At 41.4% G+C, this 27,020-nt stretch overlaps 2 protein-coding genes across 2 annotated transcripts in view; one reads left to right on the top strand and one right to left on the bottom strand.

The window, feature by feature from the left end:
* Positions 1-27,020, top strand: part of ATP10A (ATPase phospholipid transporting 10A (putative)) — a 154,590-nt gene that overhangs the window by 40,075 nt on the left and 87,495 nt on the right. The gene's annotated exons all lie outside the window — the stretch shown is intronic.
* LOC148043299 (uncharacterized) overlaps positions 3,336-27,020 on the bottom strand; it is a 30,447-nt gene continuing 6,762 nt past the window's right edge. Inside the window, exons 3-6 of the mRNA XM_087726722.1 lie at positions 9,731-9,770; positions 9,049-9,119; positions 3,539-3,612; positions 3,336-3,451 (exon numbers count right to left, since the gene is read on the bottom strand). Coding sequence (XP_087582848.1) covers positions 3,336-3,451; positions 3,539-3,612; positions 9,049-9,119; positions 9,731-9,770 — 301 coding nt within the window. The remainder of the gene's footprint in view (positions 3,452-3,538; positions 3,613-9,048; positions 9,120-9,730; positions 9,771-27,020) is intronic.

The following is a 27,020-nucleotide window of genomic DNA, read 5'->3' as shown; positions in this document are numbered from 1 at the left end:
CATAGCACTTAAAACCTGGCTATCCCGTCAGGCCTGGGACTAAGATTGTAACCCGCCCGAATGGTATGAATGTTGTGTTCTTAAAATTGTATTGTTCTATATATCCAAAGTTTGTTTCTCCCCCTTCCCTTTTTAAGTTGTAAGCCGCCCTGAGTCCCCCCAGGGAAAAGGGCGGCATATAAATTTAATAAAATACAAAATACAAATACAAATAGATACAAAGACAAATTAAAAACTACACAACAATCAGCAATTCGAGTGGGGCTGGGAACTCATCAGCCCTAGGCCTGCCAGAACAGCCAGGTCTTGACGGCTTTACGGAAAGCCTGAAGGGTGGTGAGGGTCCGAATCTCCACGGGGAGATCGTTCCAGAGGGCCGGAGCAGCCACAGAAAAGGCCCTCCCCCGGGGGGTCGACAGTCGACATTGGCTAGCTGATGGTATCCGGAGGAGGCCTAATCTGTGGGATCTGATTGGTCGAAGGGAGGTAATTGGCAGGAGGCGGTCTCTCAAGTACCCAGGGGTACCATGTAGGGCTTTAAAAGTAACGACTAGCACCTTGAAACACGTCCGAAGTCCCATAGGCAGCTAGTGCAGCTCGCAGAGGATAGGTGTAACGTGGGTGTACCGAGGTGCACCCACAATCGCTCGCGCGGCTGCATTCTGGACAAGCTGTAGTCTCCGAATGCTCTTCAAGGGCTGCCCCATGTAGAGCGCATTACAGTAGTGTTTACCGAGAAGTGTTTACCGAGGAACTCCGGGAGATGAAGCGCCAAAAGAGACACCTAGAGTGACGTTGGAGGGCTAGTAACTCCAAATCCGACCGAACACAACTAAGAGCATTTATTAGGACTTATTTAGTGGTGATACGGGCGGCAAAATGTACACATTTTGCCGCTCTTATTGCGTCCGCAGAATCTCGCCCGGCTGCCCTGTTTAGGATAACCTGCTCCCTCCTGAAAGGGGAGGACGCGGGGGAACCCTTACAGGGAAAGGCTGAGGAATTTGCTCAGTTTCTGTCGGACAAAATCACTCAGATTCGGACGGACCTTGACTCCACTTGGACAGTACCAGCGGAGATGCTGAGGGAGGGCCTTGATCAGACTTCGTGGAATGAGTTCCAGCTTGTCACCCCTGAGGAAGTGGACAAGGCCATGGGAGCGATGAGTGCCTCCACCTGTTTACTGGACCCGTGCCCCTCCTGGTTGGTCTCGACCAGCAGGGAGGTAACACGAGGCTGGCTCCAGAGGATCACGAACACGTCTCTGCAGGAGGGATCTTTCCCGCAACCTTTGAAGGAAGCGGTGGTAAGACCCCTCCTTAAGAAGCCTCCTCTGGACCCAGCTATCCTCAAAAACTATCATCCAGTCTCCAACCTCCCTTTTTTGGGGAAGGTTGTTGAGAAGGTGGTGGCCCTTCAACTCCGACCGACCTTGGATGAAGCAGATTATCTGGACTCCTTTCAGTCTGGTTTCAAGCCTGGATACTGCACCGCCTTGGTCGCGCTGACTGATGATCTCTGGCGGGCCAGGGATAGAGGACATTCCTCTATCCTGGTGCTCCTTGACCTCTCAGCGGCCTTCGATACCATCAACCATGGTATCCTTCGGCAACGGCTGGAAGAGGTGGGAGTGGGAGGCACCGTTTTACAGTGGTTCTCCTCTTACCTCTCCGGCATATCACAGTCGGTGTTGGTTGGAGGACAGAGGTCGACCGCTAGGCCCCTTAAATATAGGGTGCCGCAGGGCTCGGTCTTGTCCCCCCCCTCCTATTTAATATCTACATGAAGCCACTGGGTGAGATAATTCGCCGCACGGGATTAAATACCATCAATACGCGGATGATACTCAGTTGTATCTCTCTGCCCCGTGCCAATGGTGGAAGTGATGTCCCAGTGCCTGGAAGCTGTCAGGGTCTGGATGGGAGTGAACAAACTTGCACTCAATTCTGACAAGACCGAGTGGCTCTGGATGTTGCCCCCCAAGGACAGTCCAGATATTCCATCTCTAAGCCTGGGGGGGGGTGAAACTTTACACCCCTCAGAGAGGGTCCGCAACTTAGGTGTCGTCCTGGACCCGCAGCTGACATTAGAACATCACTTGTCAGCTGTGACCAGGGGGGCCTTTGCCCAGGTTCGCCTGGTGCACCAGTTGCGGCCCTACCTGGATTGGGAGGCACTTCAAATGGTCACTCACGCCCTTGTCACCTCAAGACTTGACTACTGTAATGCACTCTACATGGGGCTGCCCCTGAAAAGTGTTCAGAGACTACAATTGGTCCAGAATGCAGCCGCGCGAGCGATATTGGGTGTACCAAGATACACCCATGTTACACCTATCCTCCACGAGCTGCACTGGCTTCCTATCGGTCTCCAAACGCATTTCAAGGTGCTGGTTATTACCTTTAAAGCCCTACATGGCCTAGGACCCGGATATCTGCGAGACCGTCTTCTGCCGCATACCTCCCAACAGCTGATAAGATCACACAGGGTGGGCCTTCTCCGGGTGCTGTCGACCAGACAATGTCATCTGGCGGCTCCCCGGGGAACGGCCTTCTCTAGCTGCTCCGACCCTATGGAACAATCTACCCCCAGAGATCCGGATCCTTCCCACTCTGACGGCCTTCCAAAAGGCTACCAAAACCTGGCTATTCCGGCAGGCCTGGGGCTGTTGACCTCATGAATGAGGTCTAGCCCCGCCTAGATTGAGTGCATGAAGTAATCTTTTAATCTGTTTTTTCTCTATTTTTTAATTCTTTATTCTTTTTTTAAAATGTATTTCTGTAAGCCGCCCGGAGTCCTTCGGGATTGGGTGGCCTATAAATTTATTAAATACTTAATACTTAATACTTAATCCATCCAGAAGTAAAGATATCAGTGTATCCAGAGAGTCTTTAATACTTCAAGGCCATTCAGGCTTGCTAGAGTTGAGCTGAAGACTGTTCTTCCCCATCCAGAACTCCAGAAACAAAGAAGGGACCTTAACAGCACTGCTTGGTAAGCCTGCAGCAGATGTATATAACTGTAATCAGCATATTGATGGTACATTGTGGCATTAAATGACCTCGGTGGCTTAATATTCATGTTAAACTGTAATGGGGAGAGCATCATGCTTTGTGGACCCCAAAAAGGAGTGCTGAACTGGATCTTTCCCTCTATCAACAGTAGCTGGAGCCAATCCCTAAAGGAGGAGGAGAAGTAGTGCAAGATTGTGCCCCTACTTCTAAATCCCAACATCTGTCCAGAATATTGATAGCAAAAACCACTGAATAATTAAGGAAAATGAGGATGGGGCAGTTATCCAATTCTACCTGCACCAGAAGTTATTAGAAGTACTATCAATGCTGTTTCATCTCATAGCTGCCCCTAAAACCTGACTGAAAGCGATCTGGATAATCTGCATCCTGTGAGGCTTTCTGAAGCTTCAACAAGATGTCCTTTTCAATAAACTTCCCTTAAAAAAGGAGATGTTGGCAATAGGATGAAAATTGTCCAGTATGCTTGGATCCAGCAATGAGTTCTTAATGAAGAGAGAATCTACCATCTCCCGAACCATCAGCAATACTAATGAATTCACTACCCCCAGGTCCTAACCATGTATCATTTCTTAAGGAGCTATAGCAAACCAAGAAGGATATGAATTTACACAGGTGTCCAAGGTTACAGCTCAAAAACCTTGCCCAGGGTCACTTGGGACTAACAAAATTAAACTTTTTCCAGTTACTAGAAAAGACTAAGCCGCAGTCAATTATATGGGACCTTCCAGGGCCCCATCAGAGCCTGGTTTGATGTAATTTGATTGATTTGATTTAATGAATTTATAGGCCGCCCAATCCCAAAGGACTCCGTTCAGAGGAGAAATTGGAACCTGGACCATCCAATGGGGATGGCACGTCTCTTTTAGAATGTTTGGGGAAGCCAGGGCCTGAGGGTGATGTTGTCCCAGCCCTCTCGGGCATTAGGGGAGTTGGTCAACCGAATGCAGTGTTGTCTGCCTTCACAGACACAGGGAAGGATAGGCTGCCGATAGGCAGTTGCCTAGCCTTGAGGACTGCCTTTTGTATTTGCCTTGTGGACTACAGCTTGCCTTGTGGACTCGCTTAACTGGATGGACTGGACTTGGGATCCTGGACCCTGATCAATAACCCTAGATCAATAAAGGACACTCTAGAGATCTGGCCTTGATGACCTGATTCATAACAGGACCTGCCAGGGTCCTGCTTGACATCCTCAAAATCCACAACTCCAGAGGGAAATTTCTAGAAGCACCTTCTCTTCTTCCACTCATAATGATGCCATGGCAGTCTTTGTGAAAACAAAGGTTATGATGAGCTTGAAATACACAAAAGAGCTATTCCTCTTTCTAATGAGCAGTACATTAAGTGATTCACATAGTAATTGCTGTCTTTTATAAGAAAAAGAAGATGCTAAATGGGAATATCTTAGCAGGAGAATTTAATAGAAAAAATAAATAAATGAGAGGAGATTACATGAACCATGACAGTTAATTTTAGCTGAATAAAATACAGTTGCATACAGAATTAAAAACTTAACTTTTGACAGAAAGTTTGAAATTGGAAGGAGACCGAATCACATTTTAAAGATTAAACCAGATATGCTTGAAAAGTAACCTTTTGCCAGAACATCTTTCGATGGTGATCACAAGGTTGAGGCATGGGAGTTGTATAGCCAGTTACTTAACCATAAACAGTTTTTATTTTTTTAACTGCAGGTTTTCCTAGCTTTCTTCCAGGGGGACATTATAGAAATAGAACGTAGATTTATATACCACTTTATGGTGTTTCACAGCACTCTCTATGCAGTTTATAGGGTCAGTATAGTGCCCCCAATAATCTGGGTCCTCATTTTATCGACCTTAGAAGGATGGAAGGCTGAGTCTACTTGAGCCAGTCAGCATCAAACTGCTTGCAGTCAGCAGAATTAGCCTGCAATACTGCATTCTAACACTGTGCCACCACTGCTCTTATACCTGGTTCTGGCATAGAATCTGTGCAGGTAGTCTGAGCATTGCATCTCCTATGCTTTTTCTATCTTTTGTAGAGAAGGTTGATGCCATGTAATAGTAACTGAAGTAACTTCTGGTTAAGACGTAGACATGACCATGAAGCAAAAAATGTGTTTTGTTCCATCACAAGGTATGTATCTACAGAAAAAAAAATTAGCCCGCATCTTTGCAGCATCAGAGGGTCTCATCTTGCACACCATGTTCTTTTCCGGCACTCCAGGCTCCCTGCACCTGTGCGCGCTCTGCCACCCATCAGTCCTGCTGCGCATCAGCTGTTTATAAAGCCTGCAGCTCAGCTGTCTGTCTGAGGGCTCCGTAAATGCAGCAGGCTTCTAGTAGATATGCCTGTCCTCTCCGCAGTTCGACAGCGGGCCCACTGTGTGTCTGCCTTCTGCACGGCTCAGCTGGGTGCTATGCAGGCATTTGGTGGATGTGGTCAAGGGCGGGCTTGCATGCACATCCCAGCTGGCGGCTCACCTTCTCCACCTGAATGGGAGCCCCAGACCATCCGGCTACCCAAGGGCTGACATCTTAACTGCCCATCTCCCTCGGAGAGGAGCTCTTTATCCTAGTTTGGATAATGCATTTCTTTGGAGAAGGATGATGTATAAATAACGTATTGCTACATTGTTTAAACAGTGCATCTCTTCATATCAGTGGAATGGGGCATAATCTGGTAACTTAACATCTTTTCTTTCCATACCTTTGACTCTGTCAACCGGAAGGGTAATACTGACCCACATTTAATCATGATTTATTAGATTAAGCAGACTTTGCTTTATGGGGCATACAAAGTCATAGCCAAACATTAACAAATGCCTATTGTTGGATTTGAACAAGGCATTGCACCAAAATGAAATAAGCCATATTGCAACTTAATGCCAATGTGAACACATTTAATCATCCTCCTCACTGTAGTTATCAAATATTGGTCTTGTGAAATATTTCTGAATGGCAAATCATGCAAGCAGTAAACAAATTAGAAAGTGAGATCATCTGATTTTTTTAATGTTTTCACACATTAACATATTTTATATGAAGTGTGTTTTTGCATGTACATGTGTTGGCATTGCAGATGATATGTGATCTGACAGTCTTTATTGTCTTTAATTGCAGATATATTGGATTGGATTTTATTACATTTATATGCCGCCCTTTTCCCCGAAGGGGACTCAGGGCGGCTCACAATTCAAATCAGGGAAGGGGGGTACAAACAGGAAATAAAAAAGACGAAACATAACAATACATAATTTAAAAACACACAACAGTCATACCATTCGAGGCGGGGGGCAACAGCTCTTTAGCCCCAGGCCTGTCGGAACAGCCAGGTTTTAAGGGCTTTGCGGAAGGCCTGGAGGGTGGTGAGGGTTCGAATCTCCACGGGGAGCTCGTTCCAGAGGGTCGGAGCAGCCACAGAGAAGGCTGTCCTCCGGGTAGTCGCCAGTCGGCATTGGCCGGCGGATGGAATTCGGAGGAGGCCTAATTTGTGGGATCTAATCGGTCTATTGGAGGTAATTGGCAGCAGGCGGTCTCTCAAGTACCCAGGTCCAATACCATGAAGGGCTTTATAAGTGACAACTAGCGCCTTGAAGCGTATCCGAAGACCAATAGGCAGCCAGTGCAGCTCGCGGAGGATAGGTGTTACGTGGGTGAACCGAGGTGCACCCACGATCGCTCGCGCGGCTGCATTCTGGACAAGCTGAAGTCTCCGAATGCTCTTCAAGGGCTGCCCCATGTAGAGCACGTTGCAGTAGTCCAGTCTAGAGGTCACAAGGGCACGAGTGACTGTTGTGAGGGCCTCCCGGTTCAGGTAGGGACGCAACTGGTGCACCAGGCGAACCTGGGCAAATGCCCCCCTGGTTACAGCTGACAAATGATGCTCTAAAGTCAGCTGTGGATCCAGGAGGACTCCCAAATTGCGAACCCTGTCTGAGGAGCGTACTGTTTGACCCCCCAGCCTGAGAGATGGAAAACTTGGCCAATTAGTAGGAGGGAAACACACCAGCCACTCGGTCTTATCCGGATTGAGTACAAGCTTGTTAACCCCCATCCAGGCCCTAACAGCCTCGAGGCACTGGCACATCACGTCAACCACTTCACTGAGTTGGCACGGGGCGGACAGATACAACTGTGTATCGTCCACATACTGATGGTATTTTATCCTGTGCTGTCGAATAATCTCACCCAGCGGCTTCATGTAGATATTAAACAGGAGGGGGGTCAGGACCGAACCCTGTGGCACCCCATAATTCAGGGGCCTAGGGGTCGATCTCTGCCCTCCGACCAACACTGACTGCGACCTGTCCGAGAGGTAAAAGGAGAACCACCGTAGAACAGTGACTCCCACCCCCACCTCCCGCAGTCGTCGCAGAAGGATACCATGGTCGATGGTATCGAAGGCCGCTGAGAGGTCCAGGAGCACTAGAACGGAGGCATAACCTCCATCCCTGGCTCTCCAGAGATCATTGGTCAGCGCGACCAAAGCGGTTTCCGTGCTGTAGCCAGGCCTAAATCCTGACTGGAAAGATATGGATATTTTATATAACAATTATTTTCCTTTGTATGTTATGTTACATATTATTCAGTCTTTGGTCTCTTGTATTTGATCAGAAATTACCACATAACAAATAAAGCATATATAGGTATTAATTTATGATAGTTATGTAACTAACTCTTTGACATGTTACCAATAAGCTTTTTAAGCTTTTGGAAATAATCTATATGGAGAGAATAAAAAAGTCAGCACCCATTTCTGAAAAAAGGAGATTATTATAAGATAATTTATTTAACAACTGCTTTATTACATGTCAAGCTACATTTTCCATTCTCGCCCTGTTTGGGACCAAGACATTTTCTTCCTTTTTTAAAAAAAGAAAAAGTGTTAGGAGGAAACCTTACACTTCTTCAAGTGCATGAATGACTGTGATGTTCATAAAGTAAAAACACTCATTAACTCATTAATTCTCCTAAAAGTTCATTTCAAGGGATTGTGAGACATCTGGGACACCATTTAAATGCCAAAAGGTCATCCTTCCTTAAGAGAATGGCATAAGCAATCAGAACTCCAGTTGAATCCAACATACCTTGGCATGTCCCAAGGCAATTGTCTACAGTTAAGGTCTTTGGTGAGACACTCCACCTTGGATGGCTCACTTTTTTATTATGTACAAAGTACCCTCCAGGAGGAGGGGGGAGAAAGAAAGGTCATTATTTTATTATTTGTAAATGTGAAATATGGAGCTCCTACTACATAACTGTTACAAGGAAAGCATGTTTTAAGCTTTGCACAGAAGGACTGCAAATCATTCCACAAGAAAGATAGCTAGTGAAAATTTACACTACCTGTGTATTTGAAGCTTAGTTTTTAATCAGCATGCTAAACTGTCTTTAGTTACTTCAGATTCTTTTATGGATTCCTTCAGGAGAGAAATATGAGACTGACCAAAGCAAAATAAAGTAAGCATTTGCTTTTCCACAGGGGGAAATTCTGTCCCTACCTATTAATAGAATGGTTCAGTTTGCTTAATGGGACTGATTCCTTCCAAAGAAGTAGACATTAACAGGAATTTTCCACAGGCAAAAGAATTTTTTCCTTGGAACTTCAAAATATAAACAAAGTAGAATGAAACTTCAAAATAAATAGAAAGAACTCTTCTAGGTATGCAGAGCAGTTAAGAGATCATCCCACTTATGGCAAAATGCTAAATTACTCCGTGGGAAAAATTTAGGATGTATTTCTGAAAAAAAGAATGAAGGTTTGAAACACACCACACATCATGCCACATAATGTGTATAAACTTTCTTTCTCTTTTTTCTTTTCCTTTCTTTCTCCTTCCTTCCTTCCTTCCTTCCTTCCTTCCTTCCTTCCTTCCTTCCTTCCTTCCTTCCTTCCTTCCTTCCTTCCTTCCTTCCTTCCTTCCTTCCTTCCTAGAAACTTCCAGTCTAGAAACAGGAAGGCCATGAGTTCTAGTTGCACCTTAGGAAGAAAACCTAGTGGGTGTCATTAGGCCTGGAACATGGCTTACCTGTCTTCAAATGGCATTGTGCCATGGGAAGTCTCCAGTACTCCGCCCACATAGTCATTGGTATCTGGAGACTGCAAATAGGAAAACACAGATTTAAGATTCATAGAGAGACAGATTTGATTTGCAGACTATACGTTCTTTATCTCTAGATGGGGGTCATATTTCCCTAAATAGAGTTGGCTTAAAATTTGGGGGTTCTCAGGACTCACATCTCATTCTGAAACTTCCAAAGAGTAACAGAGATCCTTTGTGTACAAATATTGGCCATTTTGATTTGAGAAGCTTTATGCACCTTATGGCTGCTTTATTAAAATGTGTTCTATAGTCAGGGCTTTCTGTGAAGAACATCTGGAAGTTTCAACTGGTAAAGCATGCAGCTACACAAGTACTTGTGGGCAGATTGAAATTTGCCTAACACTTTGTGGTTGGCAGTTGCCAGCTGTGGTTGCCAGTCAGGTTCCAAATACAATTCAAGTGGCTGTTAGTCAGTTAAGAGCCTATATGCTTGAATATTATGAAATGTTCCCCAGGTTGAATCTGCTCACCCAGTGAAATCAAGAAGAAAAGGCTTGCTAATGGTACCTTCTTTGAGGAAATGTCATCTACAAGAGTTCAGGGATGAGCCTTTATTGGTAATGGTCTCACTTTTATGGAATAGCATGTGCTTCAGCATCCAGTCTACCTCCACTGTATTGGGCTTTCCAAAGACCATTAAAACCTGTCTAAAAAGTACGGGAAGACATCTTGTTTAAATTATTGCATACATGCATGCTAAGCTGTTGGTAGGCAGTGTTTTGTGTAATTCAATTTCTTAATGCCATGTTTTACAATTTTGTAAGGGGCTCAGAGGCCAGAAATTGTAGGGAATAGAAGTGTCACAGACACTAAATTCTGGTCTGCTCAGGAAAATCATCTATTATTGTTAGGTGTTTGGCCTAGATAATGCCCTGGTGAGTTCTGGTTTGTGTTCCAATCCCTCGTTCCTATGGCAGCTAAAGAACTGCACCAAAGGTTAATTTTGCAACCTTTATTGTGAGGCATTCAGTCTAGTTATCAGGAGGTTCATGGATATATGGTAGATGGTGCTGATTACTACTAATTCAAAAGCTGATAGTTGCTTTTCCCATAGCAGGTGGGGGGAGATGACTTCTGGCATCAGGCTTTATCTTGCTTTGGAGGAAGACTAGCTCAGAGTACTCCTATCTTTCCATCTGTGCACAATTCTGTATGCTGTTCACTGTCCTCAGTGAGATAAGAGGAACTACAATCACTGAACAGAAGCTTTGGATTTTGATTGACCTCTAGTATCCATTTAGTGCTCATGTACCTTAGATATGTGTATGTCCTATCAATCTATTCTCAAAATAACTGCTTACCAGTCACTTTGAAAGTGGAGGTTCCCTTCCAAGATATTCATGCCAGATTGCTGATTTCACTTTGCGGCATTTTATGTGTGTTTTAGTACTGCTTTTCCTTCCTCTCAAAAACTCTTAATGATAGCTTATCCCTGAGCACTTCTCACTCCAAAGCAGCAGCTGTCCTTTTGAACTGAAATGCATGATAAAAAGTATGAGTATTACATAACTGCAGGGATGCTTATTTTTGTTTTTGTGTGTTTACAGATTAGTTCATACATTCAATGCAGTGGTAATTGAGATCTGCCTGCTTGTCTGTCTGTCTGTCTATCATCTATCTATCTATCTATCTATCATCTATCTATCTATCTATCTATCTATCTATCTATCTATCTATCTATCTATCTATCTACCTACCTACCTACCTACCTACCTACCTACCTACCTACCTACCTATCTATCTATCTATCTATCCTCACACTCCTTAACTTCATACTTTGCAGTGGAAGTGGTTGTCAGGAATCCCAGGAGTTCTTTTCTCAAAAAAATCTGAAAAATGTAATATGCACAATATTTGCACATATTTCTGTCCTATTTGTGTAGGAGCTTATAGTTTCTGATGGGATATGAGGTCTGAAGGTCAAAGCCTGCTCTTGCTATGCAATCACCAAATTTTCTTCAAAATCAGTTCTAGATATGTTTATTGATAATATTTGAGGGTTTAAGGTACAAATACATGTTTTGTGCTTAGTTTTAGAAAAGGAATTGGTCTGTATAGACGTGAAGAAATCTAAAAAGACACTGGGGTTTTTTATTAAAAATTCAAAGCATCTTGCAGAAGATTACAAATATATGATAATTTTTGGTCTGCTATGTTAATCCAGCTGCTGTGTTGGATCACCTTATTGTCATGTTAAAAATATGCATGTATTCTCCATTACTAAATCAAATAATTTTCTAAATGCTGAGAACATACAAGTACAGCTCACAATTGAAACTTAGGACTATAAATTTTGGCTTAGATGTATGTCTCCTTTGCTCTTAACTGCTCTTATTTTAAAAAACCACAAAGTTGTTGAATGAAATTTTTTAAAAAAAATACAGAGCCAAATTCTGTCAAACCAGAGTTTCCTATTTCAACACAAGTTAAACAAAAGTTAATAATAGAAAAACTGATCTTGAAAGCAAATACTCCCAAAATATATTATCTGACCTCAGAATACATTTTTTTATTTTAACTGATAGAAGGAAAACTAAAATGCAGAGGCTTTTTTTGTCATTTATATACTGAATGTATGTGTATGAGGGGGGGTGGAGATATCAGTTATAATGACCTTATCCAAATATAGCATTATCTTCTTTGGGTTTGTTAAAGGATTTAGATGTTATGCTGGGAATTGAACAGTTAACACTTAATTGTCCAGAGTTAACATAATCATTGAATTCAAATGCAAAAACATTGTTTTCTTACTGCTATTCCTTGATAACAGGAAGACCATAGTGACATTTACAGGATTGGACCAGTTCTGATTAAAAATCAAAATGGCATAAAGAATTTTGAGGAAGGAGGTATATATTGCCCTTCATCCATAGCAATTGTCATCTCCCACTGACAATTCAAAAGCCAGCCTCCACAAACACTATTCTGTGGTAACATGATGAATCTGATTCAAGAAAGGCGTTCCAAAATACAAATCTTAAAACTGTCTGGAAAATAAACTTCAGTTTGATGTAAGAAAGATTTTATCCTGCATACATCCAGATTAACTATGTGGATGATTGCAGGAACTGAAACCACTTCCAGTTACATTGAGGAAGTGGGTGGGCTTACCAGAAGGGTTCATGTAATGAGTAATATAATATTAAATTGAGTAATATTAAATTGGACCACTGAGTTGATTTGCAGATTCAGGTTAACCGAAGGATGTGCTTCTTAACGGAATGTTTAACTAATTTACAGGATTCAGTATCACAGATGTGCTGATGACTACTAGTTTCGGTGATTTTGAGAACAGATTTGAAACTTTCATTTTCCATATTTAACAGCTTGGAAATTAGTAATAAGGAAGTGGAAAAGAAATAGTATAATGCATGCATAAATATGAATTTATCATATATACATGATGCAGCAAGATCAAAGATACACCAATGGAAAAAAATGTCAATGACATTATAGAGAAAAGAAATGGTTTAAACATTTAATGTTTAAAAATGTGTTAAACACATAGCTCTAAATGTTGTGATGCATTCTCCTGGATAAGCCTCAGAGTCATGAAGTCTCAGTGAAAACACTGGAGAAGAAGAGCTTTAGTTCTAAAAGAGGAACCAGCACAAAAAGTCACATGTGTGGATTTTTAAGGTTGTACTAGTGAAGTGGAACTAACTGAGAGATTTTGTAAGTAAGGAATTAACAAATCCTTGATGTGAAAATTAGCACTTTTTAACCAGCTACCCAATGTGTGCAAAAAGTAGGGCAGATTGGGCAGCATTGAAATGTTGCGGCTAAATATGAAAATAAAACAGAAAAAGCACTAAGAGAAGGGAAGAAGATGGAGTCATGAAGGGATCTTGACTGCCATCTAGTGGAAGAGCCATATAGCTCTTTTGTAGCTGAACAAATAATTTATGCTTGCCTGATATCTCTAGCTGAGAATGGTCTCTGCTTGAAATTCTGGAGAGATAAAGTTAACCTAGGAATGACATATTCAGCTCTCCTGTCACTATTAGCTAATCTGATTAGTGTGACTCAAGAGCATTTGGTCAAACAATGTCAAGCTACAGATAGATCAACGATTTAATTTGGTATAAGGCAGTTTATTTGGTTTTTTTAGTGAACAATCCCAAAGCCTGGATGTCCAAAGCAACAAAGGTTTAGAACTGTGATGAAAACCTAAGGCACACTTGCCAGAGGTGGCATGCAGAGCCCTCTCTATGGGCACACGTACCATTGCCAGCTGCTCTTCTGGTTTCCAGTGTGCACATGCGCGCCGGCCAGCTGATCTTCGCCTATGCTGCAGCCCCGAAGACCAGCAGGTTGGCGTGCATGTGCATGCAGGAAACCAGAACACCAGGTGGCCAGTACATGCATGTGCACCAGACAGCTGGTCTTTGAGTTTCTGGAGCTCCGTAATGCGCGCACCCACGGGCGTTCTGGTTTGGACACTCGGTGCCGAAAAGGTTCGCCATCACTGGTTTAGAATATTGAAATTATAGTTTGAAATACAGATAATCTTTGATTGTGGCTGTAATGGAATCTACCCATTATGTTTGTAAGTCATAATAGTCAGTCACCCATGTGACTAACCTATTTTACAAACTTCTTTATGACAATTGTTAAGCAAATGTTGTGGTTGTTAAGCAAACCCATTGTTCACTCTGGGCTGTTTCTGCTGAGAACTGGAAGTACATTAAATATCTGTTTTTGGCATAAATGTCACATGACCACAGAATGCTGCAAATAGTCATGCATGCTGACCAGTTGTGAAGCCCCAAAAGGGCGCATCTATTGGAACTGAGTTGTAAATACTTTTGGGGAGGTCCATTGTAACTTTGAATGGTCACAAAGTGACCAGTCGTAAACTAAGGACTATCTGTATATAATATACTGTTCAGATATATTTTAACTCCTGTGTTGAAAATGTATTTGACCAATGAAGCAACACCACATCAATGGTGCTTCCTTAGCCCCTAAGTGGTGCTTATGAAAATAGGGAAACTAGAGATAACTTAGCTCCCCCATTCCACAACGTTGAACCTGTGACGTCTCTTCCTGAAGATGAATCTCCATGCAGAGAACTTGGCTGTTCAGTGTAAACTTTGACCTGGAAAGTTCAATTTGAACTGGAATATACCTATAATTCCATCTTATTATAACAAAGTCCTTGTCTTTTGCCCATTAAAAACATTTAGGTGTGAAAAGCACCTTCAGATTTCCAGTGGCTCGAGGCTATTTATTTCACTGTGCATTCATATTCCTATGGCTGTGAAAAGTGGTGATCCATAAAATTAAAAATTAACACTGCAATCCTATGACATCTGTTAAATATGAATACAATATTCATTTTATTTATTTATTTATTTATTTATTTATTTATTTATTTATTTATTTATTTATTTATTTATTTATTTATTTATTTATCACATTTGAATAGCCACCCAAATCATATGTGTGGCTTTGGGTGGCAAATAATTAAAACAATTTAAAATAAAATTCTAAAAACCACTAAACCATTAAGCCTAGATATAACTAAAACCACAGGAAAGTACCTTCAAGAACTTACATTCATTGTAGATATTTCACAGGCTCTTTGCTCCCATAGGATTCTCAAGCCTATGAGCAAAACCAGGTTTTAAGATTTTCTGAAAAATCAATTGGGTTGGGGCCAGTCTTTGGTTGAGGGATAATGTTCCACCAGATGAGGAGGTCTAAGGGACCTGTAACTTGCCTCTCCTGCTGAATGTGATAGCATAAATAGATGTAATCAAATAGAGCATAGGTGTCAAACTTTGAGGGCCAGATCATCATTGTAGTTCTCCTCCATGGGCCAGCGGGGTTGGGGGGAGTGGGGGTGGGTGGGAGGACAGATGCCTCCTGCAGCACCCTGCCAGCCAAAATGGGGCATTGGGGGTGTGCAAGTGGGCCCCCTGAGCCTCGTTTTTACCCTCCATGGTCTCCAGCACTCTGCCAGCTGTTTTCAGACCATTTTCAGCCTGTTTTTGGCCCTTTTTCAGCCCATTTTCACTGGCAAAGCGCTGCAGGAGGTCATGAAGGGCGAAAAAGAGGTGTGTGGGGCCTGTACGCAGCCCGTTTTAGCTACCAGAAGTACCACGGGAGAGTCTTTTGATATTTCTGGGCCAGCCCTGCAGACCGGATTTAAACACCCTGTGGGCCGGATTGAGTTTGACACCCCTGTAATAGAGGTTTTTCCTCAAATAACCTGGCCCTGTGCCATGTAGGGCTTTAAAAGTCAAAACCAGAATCTTGAACCTGAAAACACTCTGGCAATCAATCCAGCTTGTGAAGCAGAGGACTAATATGTGCAATTCCAATAACACCCAACACTCTACTCCACCAATTTTGCACCAGCTGAAGCTTCCTGGAATTCTTCAAGGGCAATGTAGAACATGTTACAACAATCCATTTGGGAGGTATATTAAAACGTCCAGGTTTATAATTCCCTGCTATTGCATGCTAGATCATTTGAACTAAATCTTGAAGAGTTGTGCTTCTGTCTTGTTTTTTTTTTTAGCTGCAAAGAAGTATAAAAACTATTTGCTCTCTTTGGTTTTAAATCACAGCTCATGAAAATAATAAATAATGCTTTAGGTTGAATTTTATGTTGACTTAGAAGTTCTATTAATCTTAAGGATACTTAACCTCCAATAAGTAGATTTATATTCCCCAAATACATCAACAGTTCTAAAAATCTGATGGCATTATGAGCCATGGTGGTGCAGTGGTTAAAGTGCAGTACTATAGGCTACTTCTGCTGCCTGCCAGTTCCCTGCAATTTGGCAGTTTAAATCTCTCCAGGCTCAAGGTTGACTCCGCCTTCCATCCTTCCGAGGTTAGTAAAATGAGATTGTTGGGGGCAATAGGCTGACTCTGTAAACCGCTTAGAGAGGGCTGTAAAAAGCACTGCAAAGTGGTATATAAATCTAAGTGCTATTGCTATTACTATTGTTCAATCCACTAATGTGGATGCTTACAGTGGATACAGTACAGGGTTGTTGGAGTTTTTTTTTATTCTTGGACTAATTTAAGAATTTATTATATGATGGGCTTGTTAAATATTGCCTTTATTATATAAAGGAATGATCAATATAAGTTTTGGGTTAAAAAAAAGAGAGAGAGAAAACTACAACCCTTAGTTATTGGACAACTGTCAAAAGTGTCCTGGCTGAGAATTTTGTAGGCTGTGCAAAATTTACAAAATGTACAAAATATATTATTTCCAGCTCCCGGCAAAGTCTTATTAGTCTGGTTGGTGTCCCTATAACTCCCTTGCTTGCTTACTGGAAGTGAACAATGCCTTCTTGGCAGCCTCAAGGTCATGTATTCATGATTTGCTGTGGAGTTTTGGAAAAGGACAAGATACCACAAAGGAAGCAACAGCTTCTCACAAATTATGGAGAAATGGCATGTGGCCTATTCATCTAAATGGATAGCAGGCGTAAGATTCCAATGAGCAGACGGGGATGAAAGTGGTTGCATTGAACAAACAAGATATGAGAGAATGAGTTTACAGCACAGCAACAGGAAACTAGGCCTTACTTGTTAAGGTTTCTGTCATTCCTGTATTGTGTGTTGCCATCAGTAAAAAAAAAAAAGCCATATTAATACTGGAATGATCAAGATGATTATTACTGAATTCAAAGAGATTGCTACCATTCTGCTCCATTATTTGAACTATATATGGGGAAGTTCAAAAGTGCAGCTTTGACTTCCATTCATTCATTGCTGAATGCAGAATATGTTTTGTGTATTGTGGATGGACAGTCCTATATTTTAAAAATCAAGTTCAGTTCTGAGAAGAATCTATGTTGAGATAATTATGCCAAATGAAGAAATACAAAATATTGCATGTTAAAGAGTTTCAGAAACTCTTCAGTAGGTTATATGTTGGAAGGAAGGAAAGAAGGAAGGAAGATGTTGAAATCATGCCTCGATCAGTTCGAGTTTTATATGGCCTATGGAAGTAGCATTTTCTACTGGAAAGGGAACAAATAAACATTGAACCAAACTGCACTTAACTTCTCAATACAAACTCAAATGTGAACTTTCCAGATAAGTGGCGCCACCAACTTCCCTTTACTTTGAGAATTTGCTTACTAACGATAGAATCTGTTGGGGAATTATTAGTGTGAAACAGACTATTTTGAAAATATGCTTGATTTCATTATCTGTAGCTATATGGGATAATTACAGAAGTGGTCATGCTTATAGAGAAGGTACAAATGCTGTCCTAGTCCAACCCTGGGTCCGTGGGCCAGTGTGTCTAAACCCAAAACATTTTCTTCATACCCGAAAAGCTCAAAATGAGAAACAAAAGTCAGTGACAAAGCCTATTTGACCTTATAAAGCAGAGATGGGGAACTCTGGCCTTTTATGACTTGTGGACTTCAACTGTCAGAGTTCTTGGAGTTTACAGGTCATAAAAGGCCCATAGTTCTCCATCCCTGTTATAATACAGGACATTTATAACACAATAGCAGTTGGAAGGGACCTTGGAGGTCTTCTAGTCCAACCCCCAACCTAGGCAGGAAACCCTATACCATTTCAGACAAATGGCTATCCAACATCTTCCAGTGTTGGGGCATTCACAACTTCTGGAGGCAAATTCTGTTCCACTGATTAATTGTTCTAACTGTCAGGAAATTTCTCCTGAGTTCTAAGTTGCTTCTCTCCTTGATTAGTTTCCACCCATTGCTTCTTGTTCTGCTTTGGAGAATAGTTTAACTCCCTTTTCTTTGTGGCAACCCCTGAGATATTAGAACATTGCTATCATGTCTCCCCTAGTCCTTCTTCTATAAAAGATAATATTTGTAAGTCAGGGTTGAAATGAGGGGATGTCTCGGAGCTGGATTGCTTTCTTACAGACATTTCATTACCCAAACTAGGTAACATGATCAATGCTAGTGATTAGTGCATTAGCACTGCTGATGTTATGTAGTTTAATGAAAAGTCTGCAAGACATCAACCCAGCTCAGAGCGCCAAAGAACCCTCATATTTGATCTTTCCAAAGCTAGAGGTCTACTAATACCATGATTGTTTCTTAGGATAGGTAACATTTCCTATTGCTTTCAATTAGCTTCTTAACAGCCTGCAATACCTATAAGGGTAGAATTCAGAATTATTCCGCTTGGGGGTGTTTTTTGCAAAAAAAATGTTCAATAACTGAATTAAAATTATGGTAATGTTCTAGAGCATAAGAGGGACGCAGTAGCTCAGTGACTAAGAGGCTGAGCTTGTGAGCGCCCGTTACTTCTCCCAGCTTCTCCCAGCCAAGCAGTTCGAAAGCATGTAAAATGCAAGTAGAAAAATAGGAACCACATTTGGTGGGAAGGTAACAGTGCTCCGTGCACCTTCGGTGCTTAGTCATGCTGGCCACATGACCACAGAGACATCTTCAGACAGCGCTGGCTCTTCAGCTTTGAAATGGAGATGAGCACTGCCCCCTAGAGTCAGGAACGACTAGCACATATGTGCGGGGGAACTTTTACCTTTACCTTTTATCTCTATAGAATAAAAGGTTATTTTCCAATCACATGTTATTGTTTTTCCCCCTCCTTTTTATCCTCTCCCCGCCTCTCTGCTCAAGCCAGTGTCCACTTTAGCCCAAATTAAATAAATTCTTAGCAAACCCATATCCTCCCCCCCACACACACACAACAAAATATCATTCCAGAATTCCAGTGTTTTCTATGAGTGAACAACTATGGTGGCTCATCCAAGACCCAATAGTTTTGTAAATTGTACCATCATTACAAAAAGACAACAAAGCTTTACTTTAAAAACAAACAAACCTCAACTAGCTTTTCAGGATAAGGTTTTTTTGAGCACAGCTGACATTACAAAAGGAAAATTTCAGAGACTCAGAAAGCCATTGGAAAGAGGCATGTTATTCTACTTATATCAAATTGGCTTGGTAGGTTAAAATGTAAATGAAAACGGATTTGCTTATATTTTCTCCTAACTTTGCTTTTACAAAGATGAAGGCTTTTTAAATCAATTCAGCAGGTTGTCAAGAAGACGCTGAGCTTGTCAATCAGAAAGATTGGCAGTTCAGTGGTTTAAATCTCTAGTAAAGGCCTCCTGTGTGAGCAAGGGGATGGACTAGATGACCTCCAAGGTCCCTTCCAAATCTATTGTTGTTAACTGCCCTGATCGCTACAGGAAAAGTAACTCAGGAGTGAAAGAAAGGGGGCAACTGATTTCTATTCTCTTGGTGCAATTTAATTTTTCGGAATTCCAGAAGAAACAAGGCCATTCATTTTCCTGGACCTAATTCTGTCCACCGGAGAGGAACTGATTGATGGATTAAAGATGTCAGGCATCTTAGGGAAAAGCAACCATGTCATACTGAAGTTAAAGATAACGATGACAGGGAAAGCTGAGAAGTGTCAGCTTGGACTTTTCCAAGTCTCTGCTTGGAATGTAGGTTTTTCATGCACCCACTAAAAGGCTGGGCAGCATGCAATCACTCAAAGTAATCACTTGAAGTCATAAATGATAAGCAGGCCCAAGAGGGATCGTGGAAATGCAATACTGAAAGAGTGAACAGAAGCAATTCCCATGAAAAGGAAAAAGAGATGAAGAAATGTAGACATTTCCTAAATTGCTTAGATTGTCGATTCCTTTATCCATCCCTTCCTTAAACATGCCACACGCCTCTTTTATTTGCCCAATTTCTCTCTTTTCACCACAGCCCAAGAATTTATTTTAGAACATTTAGATCCATGTGACGATTATATTATAGCCTCTTCTCAGTTTATTCAAGCCTACTTTTTTGCTTTCCTCACTAGAATAGACTGTTACGGTGCTAGGGATCATGGCGGCATCAGTTGGAATGTTACAAAGATATTCTTTTGACTTAGAGGTCAAAGATGTTCCTTAAAACACACAGATGTCCCTTTGAAGTATATTTTCAATCAGAGAAAAGTGAAGACAAACAGGAAGAAAGAAGAATAATAGAAGATTTTTTTTTTATGAAATATAATTTTTCTACAGATTACTGACAACAGTGGATCAGGATCATTGGATACAAGATAGGCGGCAAACAAATTCAATAATAAATGCAAATAAAAACAGAAAATTTCCCAGCTTGAAAAATGAGGCAAAAATCAACCTTATTTTGGTTGGCTGTGATTTGTCCTCCTATCTGGAACATCCAAGTTGATTCTGGAGCAATGGATGAGTTTTAGAGGATGGTTGTACAGGAAAGTGGGAAGCTCATGTTGAATTCAAATTGCCCTGGAAATTATTCCAGCTATTTCCGGATTTCAGAATAGTAATAGCTTGGCTTATTTGGAGGGCTGTCTGAGTCAGTCCAGGCAAATTCACTCATCCCCTGCAGCTTTTGGGAAGAAATAAAGAGGTAATTAAGAGGAAGGCTGTGACTGCAGCCAGAAATGTATATTTAGAAAATAAGGGTTGTTTTTTTCCCCTTTCCTCTCTCTCTTTTACCAGAATCTATCCACTTCATTGATTTCTAACTCTCACAAAGTTAAACAGTTTCTGTTTTATAAGAAAATGTCTAAAATGCAAAGTGGGTGTTGTATTGTGCAATCATGTCAATTAAAGGTAGTCATCAACTTACTTCATTTAGTGACCTTTTGAAATTACAACGGCACTGAAAAAGTGACTTACGACCATTTTTCATACTTATGACTGTTGTGTAATCCCAGTGGTCACATGATCAAAATTCAAATGCTTGACTACTGGTTCAAATTTATGATGGTTGCAGTGTCCTTGGGTCATGTGACCTTCTAACAAGCAAAATCAATGGGGAAGCCTGAATTGACTTAATAACCATATTACTAACATAATGGCTGCAGTGATTCACTTACCAAATGTATCAAGAAAGACTGCAAACTGGACAAAATTCACTTAACAAATGTCTCACTTAGCAACAGAGATTTTGGGCTCAATTGTGGTTGTATGTCAAGGACTACTGAATAGAACTGACTGAGTGTATAGATCCTAAAACAGCTTCAAATTTAAAAAAAAAATGAATAAACTTGAATGTTATTATTTGAATAAAGCTAACTAATAGGGACTGAGCTTTATGTAATCTGTCCTAGTACTAACTGTAGGATTTTTCACTGATTAATAATTATTATTTTATTTACCTTCAAAATAATTTCTAATAATTTTGAGTGAATTTCCCTGAATTAATCCTTACATTCTAATGACATTTTCTTGAAAGAAAGTCCCATTTATTACAGGAAACAGGCTTCCAATTAAGTGTCCTTTGGGTTGTACACTTAATGGTGTGTCCTTGTTTCTGACTCTTTCCTATATTATTTAAAGGGATCTGATTTAAATCCAAGATATAAAGTCTTTCAAGTAATGCCCTTATTGTTTTTCACAATCACACCCTTCCCCGTTGTGTTTCTTGCAACTTGATTTTTGGGCTTCTGTTCTTATTTTGAAGGCCATTATCACGATTTACTTCCTTTAGAAAGAAGAACAAAGCATTTTGGCCTCTTTTGAAATAAAGGCTATTTTGTTTCAAAAACTCTCAAACAGGCAGTGCATGGGTGGGTTAAGCAGCTCATTTCCGTTTTTATTTTGAATAGTGTCAAACTTTTTTTTAATGTCATTTAAGGGGACTGTCAACCAGTAATATAAAATGTATATGATTTTTATTCTATCCACTGATACCCAAGACCTGATGTACTGTCTCATTATGGCGGTGGTGGTTTTTCTGGGAGGGAGAAGCAAAGACTGTTTAAGGCATGTTACTGTCACATGATATCATGGTGTTTTTCCCCTTAACAGAGCTGGGGTGGGTGTGGCCTGTGCATGACGCATCCGGCCTGTGGGCTGCCAGTTTGACACTCCTGGTCTTCTTCTTCTTGTGCCATATCCATCATCGGACATTGGTGATCATGTTGGCAATCCTATTTTTGTCAATAGCCACATGAAAAAAGTGCTGTTGAATTTTGTGCAAACCAGTTCCTTAGGTTTTGAAGCCATGATGTTCTTATCTTCTGCCTGGACCTCGTTTGCCTTCAATCTTCCCCTGGAGGATTAAGTCAAGGATGTCCTATTTTTCTGGGTGTCACATCACATCTCCAAAATATTCTAACTTTCGCTTTTTAATGGCTTTGATGATTTCCCTTTGCTTTCCCAGGTGGCTTAGCACCTCCTCATTTCTGATTTTGTCAAACCACTTTATATGTAACAGTCGTCTGTAAATCCACATTATCCCTGGTCTAAGGTTCCTAGGACAACTTGCTGTGGCCAACTTGCCATAGTCAACTTGCCACACAGTCATCTTGCCACATTCAACTCGCAGTGGCCAACTTGCCACGGCCAATTCACTGTGAGACATCTCATCATGGCCAACTCAGCGTTGGACATCTTGCCACGTAACAAGAAGTACATTAATATGGAAGAAATTGTGGCATAGAACCATTAAAGAAAGGATGCCAAAGGAAGGACAAAATGAAATGTGAATGACAAAAATTTAAACATTTTTAAATAGTTTAAATAATTAAATTGAATTATTGAATTGTCCTGTGGTGAGTTATCCCATTGCAAGTTGGCTATGTTGCGGTAGCTGTGGCAAATTGTCCCATTCCATTCTCAGCAGGGCAGAGGTGGGATTCACTTACCTTCTCTACTGGTTCGCAAATGTGAGTGCACTCATACTCTTCTTAAAAACCATTTTGGAGACCTACAACTTCTGGAGGCAAGTCATTCCACTGATTAAATGTTCTAGCTGTCAGGAAATATCTCCTTAGTTCTAGGTTGCTTCTCTCCTTAATTAGTTTCCATCCATTGCTTCTTATCCTGCCTTCAGGTGGTTTGGAGAATAGGTGGCTTCTCTCATCTTTGTGGCACCCCTTAGATATTGAAGCACTGCTTTCATTTTAGTCCTTCTTTTCATTAAACTAGAGACACCCAATTCCAGCAACTGTTCTTTAAATGTTTTAGCCTTTAGTCATCTCTAATCATCTTTGCTGCTCTTATCTTACTGTTTCTAGAGTCTCAACATCCTTCTTTATATCATGGCGAGCAAAACTGGATGCAATATTCCAAGTGTGGTCTTACTAAAGCATTATAAAGCATGCTAGAACTTCATGTGATCTTGATTCTGTCCCTCGGTTAATGCAGCCTAAGACTGCATTGGCTTTTTTGGCAGCTGCAGCATACCGCTGGCTCATATTTAAGTGATTGTCCATTAGGATAATATTGAAGAAAGACAGCAGGGGGGAAAGATGATAAGCAGGAGTGAGGCGGATGGATTTATTTACAGTAGCAATTTGTGCACTGTTGGGAGAGATCATCCTGGAAAAATTCTCTTTGTATAGTGGCTAAGAATCAACACCAACCTAATGGCACATAATCATAATCTTATAAACATTTGCAAACATATTTAATTGGAATGTAAAGGCCTTTCTTTGTCAACAGAAAATTGCATATAGCAATCATGAATTAGTTGTTCTTCAATTGTAGCAGTAATAAGTAATATCAGGGACACTAATAAATAATTCAGTGTTAGAATGGTTTCCTGAAAAGAAGCAAAGATTTAATTGCCAGGAAAGCTTTCAGACAAAGCATTTGTTTTTAATTATGAAGAATGTTGTACTCAGTTATAGAATATACAATTGCTCTGTATGTGTATGTGTGCTGAATTGGTACTATGTCTACACATTGACTGGTTCTAACCAATTAAACAGTGGTTAATGATTTTGTTGTCACTCTCTCTCTAATGAATTGTGGGAATATCTCCTTCCACACTAGGTTCTCTGAAATTTAGCTTTACATCCAAAAAGTGGATAAATCTGCACCAGCCCAATATCCCTTTGTTGTTTATGAAGGAGAAACTCTGTAATGTATATCCCAGGTTGAATCTCCACACTTCTAGTATAAGCTTATGTTTAGCACTACGAGAATATGAATAGGAAACAACAAATTTGTTTTTTTTTAAATTGCTTATGAAATGCAGTGCTTTGGCATGTTGCCATATAAAGTCTGTACCATTTTCATTTTGTGTAAACACCTTCCTGTTGTAAAAGCTGGCTTGACCGCTATTGAGCATAGGAATATAGAAAGTTAACCCAGAGTAGATACCAGTGACGTGCAGTCACTAGAGGCAGGGGAGGCGGGGCCTCACCAGTCTCCTGAGGAAAAGGAAACAATTTTTAAAATAATTAAAAAGGCCAAGGTAGTTGCTCCCAGACTCCAAGTCACAGTGACTCTGAGTCTGCTTAGTGCTAACTGTAGGAGGAGGCTAGAGAACTATGGGCCTCCTTTGCATAAGGATTTTTTCGCCTTTTAAGGATTAACCAAGGGTTAAAGAGCGAAAAATTCCTTATGCAAATGAGGCACGTGATTCTCCCGCCTCCTCCTGCAGAGGGCACTTTGTTTAGAGGCTATTTTAAAACATTTAATCAGAGTCATCCATGTAGTGACTCTAGCAGCAACTATCTTAGCCTGCCTGGCCCTGGCTAGACCAAATCTTGAATTTTTGACGCAGCTGGAAGGTATGTGGGTCACAGGGAGGGGGCAGGAGGGAGGAATTCAATTTATTTGTAATGTAAGTAATTGTAATTTATTTTTATTATGTGTTTGTGTGTGTGTGTGTGTGTGTATTTTACCTGCCTCTGCTGGTGCTGGCACATCTATTTTTATTTTTCATTTTAAAGTGCAAGCGTGCTGCCCGGCCACAAACCAGGACATGTTTCGCTGAATGGCGGTCGAGCCCTGTGGGCATGCCTTCCAGGCCGGCCGGCCATTCAGCTGAATGGCCGGCTGGCCCGGAAGGCCTGCCGGCACTTTAAAGTGTCGGCAGCGCTCGGCCGCCATTCAGCGAAACATGTTTCACTAAATGGCGGCCGAGCCGGCCGGCACTCTAGGGCTCGCACCCAGTGCTCGCACGCTCACCGGACGGTGCCAGGGAAGAGAGGAACCACACGGGTCCCACCGCTGACGGTATGGGCTGAGGGTTGGGGGGTGGGGGTAGCTGTTGCTGAGGCCTCCAGCCTTGCAATCCTGGGCAGGGAAGGCGAAGGTTCACTCCGGAGCTGCGGAAGACCATTGCACCGGGAGGCCTCCGCCCCGGGGATCCCCCGCTCCCCCCATTCAGATCACCCCTGAACCCAAAGGAGCCTGGGCGGGTTGCATTGCATTGCATCACTTGCATTGCACGGCATAGCATTGAGTTGCACGTTTTGCTCGCTTTTCCAGCGCAGGAAGGGGCGATCTCTCCCTCCGTCCATCTGTCCCACTGCAGAGCTCCTCCTGGGGAGGGGGAGGTGGCGAGTGCGCTGATCCCCGTTTGCAAGACCAGCCCTCCGCCTTCTTGTCCCGTTGGGAAGGGGTGGGTGGGAGACAAGAAGGGGGCAGGCTGGCCTCACCACTTGCATTTCCCCTATTCCCCCCCTCCCAATATAGGTGCAGAGAAAGAGCCAGGCTTCAGAAAGGAAAGGATATTTTTAATAATTTTCTTTGTCTGAATATGATTTCCCATTGAGGAAAAGGAGAGTTTTAATTCCCCACCAGTAAAAAAAAAAGTTTAGTCTTTGAAGGGCCCTTGTGTGACATCTGCCTCTGTGTGTGTGTGTGTGTGTGTGAGAGAGAGAGAGAGAGAGAGAGAGAGAGAGACATCAGTGCCTCACCAGCCATAAACCTCACCGCACGTCACTGGTAGATACATTGGCATCTGTTGCTAACCATGGCAAAAGGAAAGGGGAAAGGTGTGTAGAAATGTCATCATGCAACCCTGCCCTTTTAGACTTTCATCCCAACATTAAACACAAGTATAAAAATGACTGATTGTGCTTTCACACATTGCTCATTTAGCCCACCCCTCCAACATGGATCATGTTGAATATAGAAAGTCCCCAATGCTTGCAATATAGAAAACAACTAAACATTCAAGGCAGTGGTGGGATTCAAAATTTTTTACTGCCAGTTCTGTGGGCATGGCTTGGTGGGCATGATATGGCATGGTGGGCGTGGCAAGGGAACAATACTGTAAAATTTCCATTTCTTCCTGATCAGCTGGGACTTGGGAGGCAGAGAATAGATGGGGCAAGGCCAGTCAGAGATGGTATCTACCGGTTCTCTGAACTACTCAAAATTTCCGCTATGGTTCTCCAGAACTGGTCAGAACCTGCTGAATAACACCTCTGATTCCATATACATATATATGTATCCATATTGCAAAATAATGTGCGCTGCAGAAGAGTTAAGAGTTTCCTGTGGAAATTGTTTTTAACTGTGTTTCTCTTTATATAATACATTTGCATTTTCTTATTTTTCTTAACCATCATTTTGTTCCATCTCATTTCCATTTTAAAATTCATTTGTATGCATGTGTTTAGGTGCTTCCATGTGTGTTTCTCTTAAAATATATCTTTTATACTATTTTTTTCTGGTATTTTTATTGCCTAAATCTTTTTAACATAAAATTTCTTTTTGGTACAATTTTCTGAACGTGTTTCGAGTTATGGACTGGATTTCAAAATTCAGAAAAGTGGATATTAGCATATAAAACATTTATAGTTTTATTAGTTAGCATTAGGGTAAATTCCTATTATGTAAAAAGTTCTTGCCTGACTATGGAGGATAAGAACATAATCATAACTTTTATTTATTCTGCCAAGTTCTAAGTTCTGAAAAAAAAATGTGATCTTCGCCAGTAACAAAAACTAGAGCAAACATATTTTTGCAATCTTAAGACTAAAAGGTATTTCCTATTTCAACCAAGAGAAAAATGTGTCCTAGGCATCCAAGACTCTGTAAACTAAATGATATTTGATAGTGCATTAACACTCTTAAAGTACAAAATGTGCAAAGGTTCTATAGAAGAAATGAATCACTTAGCAAATTTGAAGGGGACATAAAAGTCTTAAGAATATCATTTTTCTATAAGAGAACT

The sequence above is a fragment of the Thamnophis sirtalis genome, unplaced genomic scaffold (genome assembly GCF_051295495.1).
Source record: "Thamnophis sirtalis isolate CommonGarterSnake01/CBP01778 unplaced genomic scaffold, rThaSir2_p1.2 scaffold_12, whole genome shotgun sequence".
NCBI classification, from domain to species: Eukaryota; Metazoa; Chordata; class Lepidosauria; order Squamata; family Natricidae; genus Thamnophis; species Thamnophis sirtalis.
This window is presented reverse-complemented; position numbering and strand designations above follow the sequence as displayed.